Source organism: Podarcis muralis, chromosome 10, assembly GCF_964188315.1.
Source record: "Podarcis muralis chromosome 10, rPodMur119.hap1.1, whole genome shotgun sequence".
In the NCBI taxonomy this organism is placed as follows: Eukaryota; Metazoa; Chordata; class Lepidosauria; order Squamata; family Lacertidae; genus Podarcis; species Podarcis muralis.
In genome coordinates, this window is record NC_135664.1 from 53,671,516 (window position 1) to 53,685,242 (window position 13,727).

General features: G+C 41.7%; 1 protein-coding gene and 1 long non-coding RNA gene across 3 annotated transcripts in view; one reads left to right on the forward strand and one right to left on the reverse strand.

The window, feature by feature from the left end:
* Positions 1-13,727, reverse strand: part of TBXAS1 (thromboxane A synthase 1) — a 223,611-nt gene that overhangs the window by 51,468 nt on the left and 158,416 nt on the right. For both annotated transcript variants that reach the window (XM_028747108.2, XM_077935048.1), the window contains one exon: positions 4,549-4,866. In XM_028747108.2, the coding sequence (XP_028602941.2) occupies positions 4,549-4,866 (318 nt within the window). The remainder of the gene's footprint in view (positions 1-4,548; positions 4,867-13,727) is intronic.
* LOC114605651 (uncharacterized) overlaps positions 1-13,727 on the forward strand; it is a 32,769-nt gene that overhangs the window by 9,024 nt on the left and 10,018 nt on the right. The gene's annotated exons all lie outside the window — the stretch shown is intronic.

Here is a 13,727-nt window from a genome sequence, read left to right on the forward strand (position 1 = left end):
ACAAATGCTTCCTGCTGCTTTGTATTATTGGATGGATAAAACTATTAAGACACACACTCACAATTCAAGTATGTCAGCATCATCAGCCAGAGAGGATGGGGCACAGAAGAAAATGGAAAGAAAAAGAAATTCACTTCACTAAAGGTGAAGTTATGCTTTACATAACCATCAAATGTAAATGAGCTATCAAGCTTTCTGGCATCTGGTCATTCAGTTTTCATTCTGCACAATTATGGACAAATAAATGGGATTGGTTGATTTCCATTAATGCTCCCCTAATTTATGTACATTCCTGGAGGTAAAATTCCATTCTGACCCAACACTCATAACAACTCAGATCATTTTTTAAGCTACAACAACATTAAATAGGAGTTTAATTCCATCACCGATCGCTCATGGGGATTTAATATTTCTTAATAAATTAGACAAGCATTCTCAACTCATCAGCATTCAGATCTTAGAAGTAGAATGTGCATAATTTAGCAGTTGGTTTTTTAGGTTGTAGAGTAACTTTCTTTTCTTTTCTTACTCGTGCATACTCTCTCACACACATGAATGGAGGAATGTGTTATCATCCCTTAAAATAAAAAAAAGAATGAGTAAACTCAAGAGAAGACACCTGTTTTTCTTAAGTCTCAAATGCCCACGAGTATATTTGCCAGGAAAGGAGCTACTTGTAATGATTTTTTACTCCATCTTTTCCTGATACCTATAAGATGACATCTTAAAATAAGAGGAATTGATGGTAATACACAAAACAGACTGCACTGCCACAGCTGAAGAGCACTCTTCCTCCCCAAGGAACTGGATGATTAATGGGGCTGTGGTGGTGATGGGGGGGGGGGAATTAGAGGGACTTTCTCTTACATGAAGAATAATTTTCAAACTAAGCAGTCACCTTGTACAACATGCTCCTTGCTTTCCAATGTTTATGCCAGTTTGTGTTGCGCAATCCTACTGAGTTCTCTTGCCAGAGAATGATTGGTTCTTTAACGTTATACCATTTAAGTAAAAATGCTTGGTTCTGGCTGGCAGATTAATTTGCTCACTAACTCATTTGGGTATCAACAATGTCACACTACATCTACATGACTTGGAAAACTGAAGAACCATGACTACTACAAAAATCTGAAAACAGGACATTAGTATTTATCATACTAAAATGGGTGACTCAAAAGTTGTTCTGTACCATCAGGAAAGTTTAAAATTTTAATTCATGTAGCCCAAGATTCCCTTGACAACCAAACATGTCTGAAAAAAAGACATTTGCTCACTTCAAAAAGGAGCGAATACAATATCCCAGTTTATAAAATATCTATGTTCCTAAACATCTGAGATAATTGTACTGATATTGAAGAAAACTAAGTACCATTGAAAACAGTGAAATATACTTCTGCAGAAATATGCATAGAATCAGTCTACTAATGTGTATTTAGCAATACTCTCCCTGTCTCAATTTCTTTGATAATGAGCATACATTTTATTGAAAGCAGCATTGCCAATTTCACAGGCGCCTCTTGTTTCCTAGCTCTGAGGAACGGGAGGGAATGTATTTGGATAGTTCTGGAAAGAGAAAATGCTACAGCAAGTGTACAACTGTGCAAGGTGAAGAGAAGGTGATACTAGGAATATCTGTCAGTCAAAAACGATCTTTTGAGGCTTCTATTCATCTCAACAGACAGAATATACTTTCCTACTGCCGATAAGACTAGAGGGTAACTAGGGCTAGATATTTTTCTTCTCCTGTTCCAGCTGTCTTCACCTTGAAATGTAAACTTTCCAAGTGATGCAGACAAATATTTAAATGCTGCTATCCAGTGATCTCACTAGGAAAGGAGAGATCAGCATTTATTTACCCCGTAAAAGGATTATTTTGTTTTTAAGTCATAGAACTTCTTACTGATACCAGCAGCTCTGAAGTGTACTTCCTCTGCACAAATAGAGAAATCAAAGTGCCTTAGTCTTTGTTTTGCTTTTTGACAGCATTGACAGCAAAATGATTTCCATTGGCAGTGCTTGTTTTCAGTATGTGCGTGTGGGCACATAGGATTCATGTGCAATAGCATCTTTCACCTGTGGAATTATTCTTCCAAAGTCTATTTACGCTGCAGTCTCTCTTGATAAATGCAAGCTTTCTCCGTCAGCATATTTGCTCGGCAAAGCTTAGCATCTGTAGTTGCCAGCTTCTGAGTGTAAAGTGCCTTGAGAGACTGCATGAAAGGCACCAAATACATGCAAATTGTTGTGGGTAGTTCCTTGACAGCAGTGTCTCTGCAACTATCACTTCCATTTTCTCTAATGCTCAGAGAAAGCAGCGTCTGGGGCTAAGGGGATTGATTCCATAAAAACAGTTTAAAATATAAAGTATTTGATTACGTGAGCAGATGCACCAAAATAAATCCTTCTGCCTCTCGCAAGTTGTCTAGAAACTCTGTGGATGGGAAAGAACTCTTCTTTAAGGAATTTACTCTGGGAATCAATACCTGTGTTGTACTCAGGACTGGCGCCACCCTCAGGAAGAATAAGGCCACAGATGCTGGGCATATGGTGGGTGGCAGACCCTCCCTGTCATTCCTCATGAGCCACCCAGCCAATCCTTTCTCTCAGAGGACAGAGCTGTGCGAACCACGCAGCCTGGTCTGTGCACATTAAGATAGCTTGTGGCCCTCAGGTGTTGTGAAAGCTACCATTTTAGTACCAGGATGTCTCTCTGACACGGGTCAGAGAGGAGAGAGTCAGCAGCAATGTTGCCACACACTCTCCTCAGCTGGGCTGCAGCGCACATGGAGGCAGCTTTCTTGTGCCCAGCCACAGCTCCACCCCCAAGTCAGGCCTATCTCAGGGGTGCAGGAGGCTCCCTCCCACCTGCCCCTGTGCACAGGAGCATACGCTCTGCTGCTCCTGTTTTGCACTCTCTTTGTGGGGTTTTTTTGGGGGGGGGGCAGGTTGCCTGGATGTAACGTCTTCTTGAATACTGATAATGCTTCTTGCTTGCTTGGATGAAGGACAGAGAAGTGTGTGCGCATATGAAGAAGAAACTATAGACTACTGTATGAAGGTAAAATTCACGTGTTTTCTCCTGGCCCTGCCCATCACTGGTATGTGGCCCCCTGAAGGCTGCCAGAAGAGAGTGTGGCCCTTGGGCTCAAAATGATTCCCCATCCCTACTCTAGACTACACACTCTTGAAAGGCTTATAAAAGACCAGTAGACTAATTAATATGCCCAACTTACTGATACGTCTTGCAAGTACAACTGCTACATTTCCCGTGCATATTGCGTTGCACTTCATTCCAGGGCCATTTGAGTTTTGGTACTTTGATATTTTCAATAAGCAATGCTATTTGCTTAGAATCAGTAAACCTTTGCAAATCTGACCACTGTCTCCGATATCACTGATTTGCTGTTTTAATTCATGCCATATCCGAATCTTCAGAACCAAGGAGCTCATATTTATTACAAATAGATCCACACTGCAGTGGGGAAGATGTGAGGGATAAAAGATGGGAGATTATAGGTGAAGGGGATGGACCAGAACAGGTCTAACAAGACACACTCAAAGCTGATGAGGAACACAACAGACGTGGGAGGGTTCTGAGGGTTTCTTGGATATCACCGATTACATATTTACTCAAATTCCATTAAATGTAATACAGAATTCTATATTGAGAAAATGGAGAAATTCCTATACAGCTACTGACAATCCAGAGAGAAACAAGCATGGAGTACCAGATCCCTGCCTTAGTGATTGCCAGAACAACAGGAACATAGGAAGCTGACTGAGACTGAGAATATTAGTACATCCCTCTTGAGTTTAAGACAGGCGTCCTTCCCAGCTCTTCCCGGATCCAATGCAAGGTGGATGCTACAGTCTTCCCTAATGACAATGAATGCTACTACTTGTAAATATTTCTGGAACACACTCAAACAGGGTGGAAAGGGTGAAATGGCTGCCGAGTGATACTGATGACTTCGTAACTTATAAAATAGCACTATATGCGTTGACAGCTAAGAAGATCAGGAGAAAAGAACTAGATAAAATAGCGGTCAATTGCAAAGGTGATTCAGACATTTTAGCTGGCACATTCTACCTGAGAATCCCTTGCTATTATATCATATGCAACAAATAATTTTTAGGAGATGTGATCGTGGTTTATTGTATCTGCAGTGCCTGATGTTTTTATGGTTTTAATGGTTATTGTTGCTTTTCTTTTTGTTCCCATTGTGAATGATGCCATGGCCTTTGGCTAGTGCAATAAAGTTTATGATGATGATGGTGAGGGTGATGATGAGTGGGGAGGTATGTAAAAAAATATGCAAAGAAATAGGAATATACCAGCCCTGGTTTGACAGGTGGCTTTGAGCAGCATTTGATTTTTGACGTGAATCTTTGCATTATATTAAATGTCACACTGGTGCATAATTTCTGTTTTAGATAACCTGCTTCAGTTGACTCTGTCAAGTACATTCTGCTCTCTTTGGCTGAAGGCATCCCTACCCCCACCCCTTATATATGAAAGCAGAAAAATCAAGCAAGGGGCCTACTTACATGTTTTGAAAAGAATTCGTCCACCTCTCGGAGCAGCTTTTCCTGGCACTCAGGATGGGTGGCCAACAGGTAAGTGGCAAAGGAGAGGGCGCTGTTGGTGGTTTCATAGCCAGCGATCAGGAATAAGGAGGCCTGGCCAGCTATTTCATCATCACTCAACGTTTTTGGATTTTGCTTCTGAGGCCGGGCTTTGCTGGCAGATGTCTCATTTTCCTGAATGCAAACATCGGCTTGGCTGACCGTGTCAAAATTTTCCACGGTGATGTCATTAGCAGAGCTTCGGGCATCAAGCATCAGCTGGAGGAAATCCCTGCGTCTCTGCAAAATGCACAGTGAAAACATTAAGTCAGGGAACAAGCATGTGGACGTACATTCACGCTAATACAGCTATATGATATCTCTTTTCTCCAAGGGGCAAGCCTTGTTTTTGGCGTTGCCTAACAATTACTCATACTGTATTGTAAAGGCTGGATGGTGTGATTCTTTTCCTTTTAGCTTCTTTTTTAAAGTAGCCCAAAACTAGGAACAAAGGATGAGTTAGGAGAGGGGCTGCTCAATTCTTCTCCTTCCTTCTTCTTGTCCTATCACATCACCCTCTCCCCAGTTCTTTCCCACCTGCTGGGACCTCGGATCTTTTCTCCCACTGGAAAAGAGAAAAGCAGCAGAGTGGGGTGGTTTTAAGCAGATACATGGAAGGAAGGGAAAGGATTAGGCAGCCCCTCTCCTCAGTGGCTCTCTACCTGATTTCAGTCTCCAGTGGCAACTGTTCCTTGAAAAAAAAGGCAGGGGAAGGAATGATGTAACAGCCTGACATGTAGCTTGGTGTTCAATGGAGTATTTGCTTTGCACTGATGACAGGGAACAATAAAGGGGGTGTTGCGGTAGATTTTTTTTTTTTTTTGGAAGAAGAGAATAGAGCTAGGGATGTCAGTAAATTCTGATTTTGTGTAACTGCATTTAAGAGCAATCACGATCACTGCCAAATAATCACTGCATCAGTTGATTTGGGGTAGCCACTTACAATCAAATTAATTACTTGAAAATCAAATTTAATCAATCAATTTTAAACAATTTATTCCATTCGATCAACTTAACTTCATTTTTTTAAAAAACAGTCCTGATCTGAATCGCAGTAAGTGCAAAGCAGATTAGAACATGAGGAGAAAAAGCACACTGAAGGGTGCAGAAGTAACCCTGTGTTAGCTCTTTTTGCTGTGAAGCCCTAGGGCCCACAGAACTACCAACATTCATCCCAAGTCTGGAACGGAAATCAATCCAGAAAACACTATCAGTGTTCACTGTTGTTGTTTTCATTCCACAAATGATGTGGTGATTCCCCCCCTCATTCCAAATTTGCATTGTGTTTCCTTTGTATGACACCAAACTGGGAGGGGTGGCTAACACCCCAGAGGACAGGATCACACTTCAAAACGACCTTGACAGATTAGAGAACTGGGCCAAAACAAACAAGATGAACTTTAACAGGGAGAAATGTAAAGTATTGCACTTGGGCAAAAAAAATGAGAGGCACAAATACAAGATGGGGGACACCTGGCTTGAGAGCAGTACATGTGAAAAGGATCTAGGAGTCTTGGTTGACCACAAACTTGACATGAGCCAACAGTGTGACGCGGCCAATGCAATTCTGGGCTGCATCAATAGGAGTATAGCATCTAGATCAAGGGAAGTAATAGTGCCACTGTATTCTGCTCTGGTCAGACCTCACCTGGAGTACTGTGTCCAGTTCTGGGCACCACAGTTCAAGAAGGACACTGACAAACTGGAACGTGTCCAGAGGAGGGCAACCAAAATGGTCAAAGGCCTGGAAACGATGCCTTATGAGGAACGGCTAAGGGAGCTGGGCATGTTTAGCCTGGAGAAGAGGAGGTTAAGGGGTGATATGATAGCCATGTTCAAATATATAAAAGGATGTCACATAGAGGAGGGAGAAAGGTTGTTTTCTGCTGCTCCAGAGAAGCGGACACGGAGCAATGGATCCAAACTACAAGAAAGAAGATTCCACCTAAACATTAGGAAGAACTTCCTGACAGTAAGAGCTGTTCGACAGTGGAATTTGCTGCCAAGGAGTGTGGTGGAGTCTCCGTCTTTGGAGGTCTTTAAGCAGAGGCTTGACAACCATATGTCAGGAGTGCTCTGATGGTGTTTCCTGCTTGGCGGGGGGTTGGACTCGATGGCCCTTGTGGTCTCTTCCAACTCTATGATTCTATGATTCTATTGAAATGAATTACCTTTGAACTAAAATGAATGGTGTGGAATAATAAATAATTATGGAACAGTGCTGCATATGACTAACACAGGTCAGAATGGAAATCAATGCCTTTTTATAGCCCTAGATAGAGCTGACTTAAGGGAACACGAAATTATAATTTAAAAAGTGACTAATGGTTTTTTGTTTTTGTTTTACTAGGTAGGCATATTACGCATTGTGCCAATATTAGTGGATGGGACAGGACAAAAAGCGAAACCTTGTCTCATTACAGAGATTTTTAGCCTATGTGCAAGACAATCCTGGGCACATTCCTCGTGTAACATTGCCTAAAATGTTGGCTATAATCCAAACAGCTTGGGTATTCCCCTTGGGTGCTTTTAAGATTCCTGTGCCATGTCACAAGCTACTTTTGACTGTCCTCTCGGTTTCAAAAGAGGTTTGCCATCTGGAATTTGGGGCAGGGGGCTGTCTAAACCCCACTTGGGCACATGGAACTAGTTCCACAGGTCCTTTGATCCAGGTCATTGCTTCAAATATGTCACATTCCGCCTATATCCTATGCTTACTGAGAATCTGTCACCTCATATTTTCACCACCAGAGTGTAAGCGCAACACACTATTGTCCTCTCATGCTGCAGAGTTCTGAAAGCATGAAGAATAAGTCCTTGAAAATAGTGACTTTTGGCAGGGGTCTACTTAACACCACTCCATTAAAGCTGGTTTGGGCATGCTGTCTATTTTGCAATCCATTGTTAAATGCATTATGGCATTGCATTTATTTTCAGTTCCTCAACCACCAGCATAATCTGTCAGAGCAAAAAAAAAAGGGGGGGTGCAGAAGCGGTTGCAGAGCTTGACTTTTGAGATGCTGCAGACTGGGGAGGAAAAGCAAGGCTGGAATGCTTTTCAAAAATAATTTAATCTGCTTTAGTTTTTTTTAAGATCAAGGGAGAGCTTTTAAATTATATTCTTGGAGCCATGATGGGAAATAAAATTGAGGGAGAGGAGCAGGCACAGGAAAAGGGCAAATGAGATAAGGGCACAAAAGGAATCATTCATTATATATGTCACAGGACTTTTATCAGATCACTGACATGGGAATGGTGAGAAACAAAGAAGCAGAAATACTTAACATACTGTGCTTTGGCTTTTGCAGTCAGCTAAGTGCTATGACCCGGTAAGAAGAAAAGGACATCCAAAAAGTGTACTGAGGTTCAACAAAACCAACTGTGGGCTTTAAATCTAAATTGTGGGGAATTAATTGGCTTGGCCATCCCCGAGCCCTGTAAAATCTTTCACCAAATGAACTACATTCTCTACAAGCGTCCTGTGTGGGTATTACATTGTGATGAAGTAAGCCAATGACATTTTACTGTATCCTTCACCGGCTGGAGAATGTTCTATCACCGTAGAAGGAATATTGAGTATTATGGTACATTTCTGCAGCTGTCTCTCTTTTTTAAAAAAATAAAGAAAGAGAGGAGGTGATCGACTAATTAGATATTTTGCTTAATCTCCATTGCAGTGTTCAAAACCACTACAGGTGGGGTTGTGTGGCAACAACTGTAAATGGTTTAGTTCAGAAGATATCTCAACTTTGTATCTGCCTAGGAAGCCCCTTCCCTCCTCCCTTCTCACTGTGATTAAAAATTGGGAGCCTTTAATTTACCATAGTTCCCCATAACATCTGAACCAGTAAACTGTGGCTGAAGATCCTGGCTTGTTCTGAATTGGTAGCCATAGTTTCCTGGTTTGAACAAAATGGAAAACTATGTTGGTTGAAGACTTGTGGGTTTAATTGTGGTTTGCTAAAAGGGGGGGGGGGAGAATAGAAAGTGATGCATGTATAGACAGAAGGTTTGTTCATATCTTAGATTATGAAGGCAAGATATGATTGTCTGAATGAGCTGAATATCAAATAACTTTATAATCTGTTGACTAGAGGGCTCAGACTAGCTTCTTCTTCTTTGGTGATGACTCGCAACCGAGTAAGATTGTCTTCAATGAACACAAGCATAGGACTAGATAGGGTACATTTCCAATGCACCCCCCCCCTTTTTGTCCTAGCAAACTGTCAAAAAGTATATGGTAGCCCAAGATGCAACTCAGAGAGGTTATTCCACAGCCTGGGAGGCACCACAGAGGAGGCTCTCTCATGTACCACTGTCCCTCAAACCACGGAAGGCGGTATCACTGCCAACAAGGCCTCGATTGCTGATCTTAGCAACCAGGCAGCTAAATGTGTGAGGAGGCACTTCAGATATTAGACTTGCATCACTTGGGCATTAAAATCTGAATTATACAAATTCATATTTAGATAGCCCAGTAATCATGTAAACTCATCCTTACTAACTCAAAGACTGAAATATCCAAACATTTTGGCTTCGCTTAAGACTGGGCTGTAAAGTGCATGTTATTAGAATACCTTTCTAAGGCTAGAGACAGAGAACCACTTCTTTCAGAGCATTGAATGTGGATTGACAGAGGCATGATCGCTCACATATGAACTTTCATCTCACTATTATCATTGTTAACCAGGTTCTTGTAACGCCTTAAAAACACGCAAAACCTGTTTAAACAGAGGTGACAGTGGGCCAAAAGAAATGCACCATGGGAAACAATATCATGTTCTTTAAAGCTATCATTTCTAGCCTTAGGGCACAATTCAGACAAAATTAAATGAAATCAATTGGATATTAGCACTCTAACTGGTGTGCTAATGTTCCATTGATTTCAATAGGGCTTAAGTGCACTTAGCTTTCTCTGAACCCTGCTTTTAATAGTTTGTTCAGAAGCTGTTTGAAGCCCTTGAAATAAATCCCTGAAGACTTGGGAAGTGTGTCAGTGGAAGGAAGGAAGACCTACATTTTTGTAGGGTAATTATGAAGGGGGGGGGGAATCTTCCTGGTTTAATTCTCATGAGCAATGCTTCAGGTTTTAAAACCTTCCAAAAGTTCAAACAACAGGAGAGGACAGCACAGAACAGGGAGCAATATTAAGACCAGTCTTCTTAAATGAAAAGGATGATAATGATCAGGCTATATTAGGAGCGCCCAAACCAGGGGTCAGCAAACTTTTTCAGCAGGGGGCCGGTCTACTGTCCCTCAAACCTTGTGGGGGGCCGGACTATATTTTTTTGGGGGGGGGATGAATGAATTCCTATGCCCCACAAATAACCCAGAGATGCATTTTAAATAAAAGCATACATTCTACTCATGTAAAAACACACTGATTCCCGGAGCATCCACGGGCCGGATTTAGGAGGAGATTGGGTCAGATCCGGCCCCCGGGCCTTAGCTTGCCTACCCATGGCCCAAACCAACCACAGATCCCTGCTGTGGTCTGATACCCACATTACACAATCTCAGAGTTAGAACATCTTCTGTAAGCTTATAAAAGACCATATTCTGTGACTGTAAAAGAAGGAAAGGAAAGAGAAGAAGCACTATTACATGTGAGGTGGCTGAAAGAGGTGTTTCTTCTTTTTTTCCCCAGCACTGGGAGACATTTTACAATGAAGTCTGAGTAATAATGAAATATTGGTGTGAGAGGAATGAAGATGGATTATTGGCAGGTGTAAAAACCAACAAAAACCAATTCAATAAGTATATAAAGCAATCAGATTCAACTGTCTCTCAGGCTCAAAAGGTTGCATTAGGATGAAATGGATAACTCCTCACTTAAGGCATTTTGAGTACTTTGAAGAAAAGGTGGGATGCAAATGAGACAGACAGTCAGGCAGGGAGACATCATATCTGGCAGCTGGCTCGGCCTTCCCAAATGTTTCCCTCATTGCAAACAGACACCTGCACTTCATACTCTGCTCAGCTTTGCTTAGCTGCAGAATAATTGAGTTGCAGGAAAATGCTACACCAGCAGCAAACTGAAAGACGCATCAGCAAGATGGACACTTGCTTTATATTATATATTCTTTTTCCATTTTTTTAAAAAAGTATTTTTATTTTTTTGCACAACAAAGCATCTATCAGAAAACCAAATGGTGATGCTGTCAGAGTAGCTGTGTGAAAGACTCCTTGCCTGACGAAATTTTGCAAAAGGATAGAAGCCTAACTTTGTGGATGCTGTAGGTAAGAGACTCTTCTAGTCTGTCCAAGACAGACGCCTTCCATTATAGGTTGTGACACGGGTGCTGTGAGCCATGCCTTTTCCAGTTCGTTAAGCCTTCTTAAACACTGCCTGGTCATTCAGGGAAGCAATTTTGCATGGAAGTAGCAAGCTTTGTGTCACACATTGGAAGAATGAATACAAGCCATACAGTGCAAGATATATTCAACTACATTAATAATCCTTCTTTAAATCCTCATTTCTAAGCTTCACAACCATCCAATATAGTGTACGAATATGAAACCTGAGCACGTAATGCAACCCAATTCTTCTCCCCAAGGTCAAACATATTGAGTGTCAGTCTCAATTTCTTTCCTGAAACTGAATTCTGATATCTATCTTTAATTGAAAGTACTGAACACACTTTTAACAAATGAATCCCCAACTTCCAGGCCCTAGTGTCCATTTTTGGTACAATATCAGCTGAAGCATTCAGAAAAATGACTGAGAAATATATGATTAATGAGACATCACTGCTGGGACTATACTGAAAATGTATCTGTGGCAGGTCACAATGATTAAATTATTCAGGATAAAAGGTTCCTTTTTTGTTGTTGCTTGAAGCAACAAACCAATACAAAGAAGAATCACTGAATTCAACAAAGGTTAAGTGTCTTGCTTATTTCTTAGTGGCTTCAATGCAATTTAAGCATTCACAGCTGTGACTATAATTTATGTGGTTAGATTTTTTTTTTCCTTTTGCTTTGGTCAAGGGAAAGTCAGGTTCAAATCCTGGTTCAATTGTGAGGTGAGGCTCACTCGATAAGTCACTATCACTATCCCCTCAGCCTAATCCATTTCACTGTAAAGGCATAGTTGTGCACTGAGCATCTTAGCAGAAGGGCTGGGGTTATAAATATAAAATATAAATTTAAAAATATTTAAAAATCAGAAGGATATATACAAACAGTGCTTGAAGTGGGGAATGGCAGGGGGACAAACCAGAATAGGAAATCAGGATCTGATCCAAAGACTGCACATATGTTTTCACAGAAGGCAGAGAAAACAGTGCTCACTTCATAACCAAAATATCTACACACACTCTTGTTCTCATGTACATCTGCATGCACCCTAATTCTGTCTTTCAAGCATTTAATCTTCTTCTCTGCCTCTTTCAAGTACAGACACTGAAAGCTTCTACTGTGCTTGAACTGACAGACTCTAGAATTGAACATAACTGAGGTTGAGGGCAGCATTTTCTCAGCTCTGGAATTTACTCCCTAGACTTCAAGTTTATTAAACTCCAGGCCATGTTTCAGTATCTTGTGTTAGCTCAGGCTCTTTCTGAAATGCTTGTTTGGGGATTTGGCTTGGCGTTCAAGTTGCTTTGTTTGCTAACATCTACAGCTGGCTGATGTTTGGTGGTGGCGGGGTTATATACAGTGTATACTGAAAACAGGATGAGGCTCCAATGATAGCTTACTTATTTAATAAACAAACAAACAAATTACTATATTATATGCAATGGGACGTGGGTGGTGCTGTGGGTTAAACCACAGAGCCTAGGGCTTGCCAATCAGAAGGTTGGCGGTTCGAATCCCCGCAACAGGGTGAGCTCCCATTGCTTGGTCCCTGCTCCTGCCAACCTAGCAGTTCGAAAGCACATCAAAGTGCAAGTAGATAAATAGGTACCGCTCCAGTGGGAAGGTAAACTGCATTTCCATGCGCTGCTCTGGTTTGCCAGAAGCGGCTTAGTCATGCTGGCCACATGACCCGGAAGCTGTACGCCGCAACCACAGAGTCGTCCGCGACTAGACCTCATGGTCAGGGGTCCCTTTACCTTTTTATATTATTTGCAGTATTTTGATGCAGAAAATTGAGCAGGTTCATTTGTTAAATCAAAGGAATCTTGTGACACCTATTATCTCATCAGCTGCATTGTGGTGGGGGGATACACTGGGGTGGGGGACATTAGACGAAGGTGCATAGGCATGCACCAAAAACCTTTAAAATACAGAAGAATTGATGCTTTTGAATTCTGGTGCTGGAGGAGACTCTTGAGAGTCCCATGGAATGCAAGAAGATCAAACCTATCCATTCTTAAGGAAATCAGCCCTGAGTGCTCACTGGATGGACAGATCCTGATTGAGGGCACAAGGAGAAGGCGAGAGAGAGGACGAGATGGTTGGAAAGTGTTCTCTAAGCTACTAACATGAGTTCGAACAAACTGCGGTAGGCAGTGGAAGACAGGAGTGCCTGGCGTGCTCTGGTCCATGGGGTCATGAAGAGTCGGACACGACTAAACAACAACAATGTATGCATGGAGAAACATGGATTCTTTAGATCAGGCATGTCCAAAGTCCGTTTCAGGGGCCTAATCCGGCCCACTGATCGGTTTAATCTGGCCCCTGTGGCAGTTTATTTCCTGGGGTAAAACTGTAAAAAACCCTCAACAACTTCAATTCTAAAAGAAGCTTAACAACTTCAATCCTAAAAAAAAGTCAACAATTTTGGTTTGCCCTTCAGTCGGCCCCCACAGTCCTTCACTTCATCAAATCTGGCCCTCTTTGAAAAAAGTTTGGACACCGCTGCTTTAGATGGTACGACTACTCATAAAAAACCCTACCCTGGACCAATTGGCCGGTGATAGTGTCTGATAATTTGCTACTACAATGGTACCTTGGTTCTCAAACACCTTGGTATACTCAAACGTCTTGGTTCCCAAACACCAAAAACCCAGAAGTAAGTGTTCCTGTTTTCGAATGTTTTTCAGAAGCTGAACATCTGATGCGGCTGTTGGCTATTGTTTCTGGGGCGCCTGCACCAATCAAAAGCTGCGCCTTGGTTTTTGAACATTAAGTTGGGCACTTTTGTTTTTGCTATT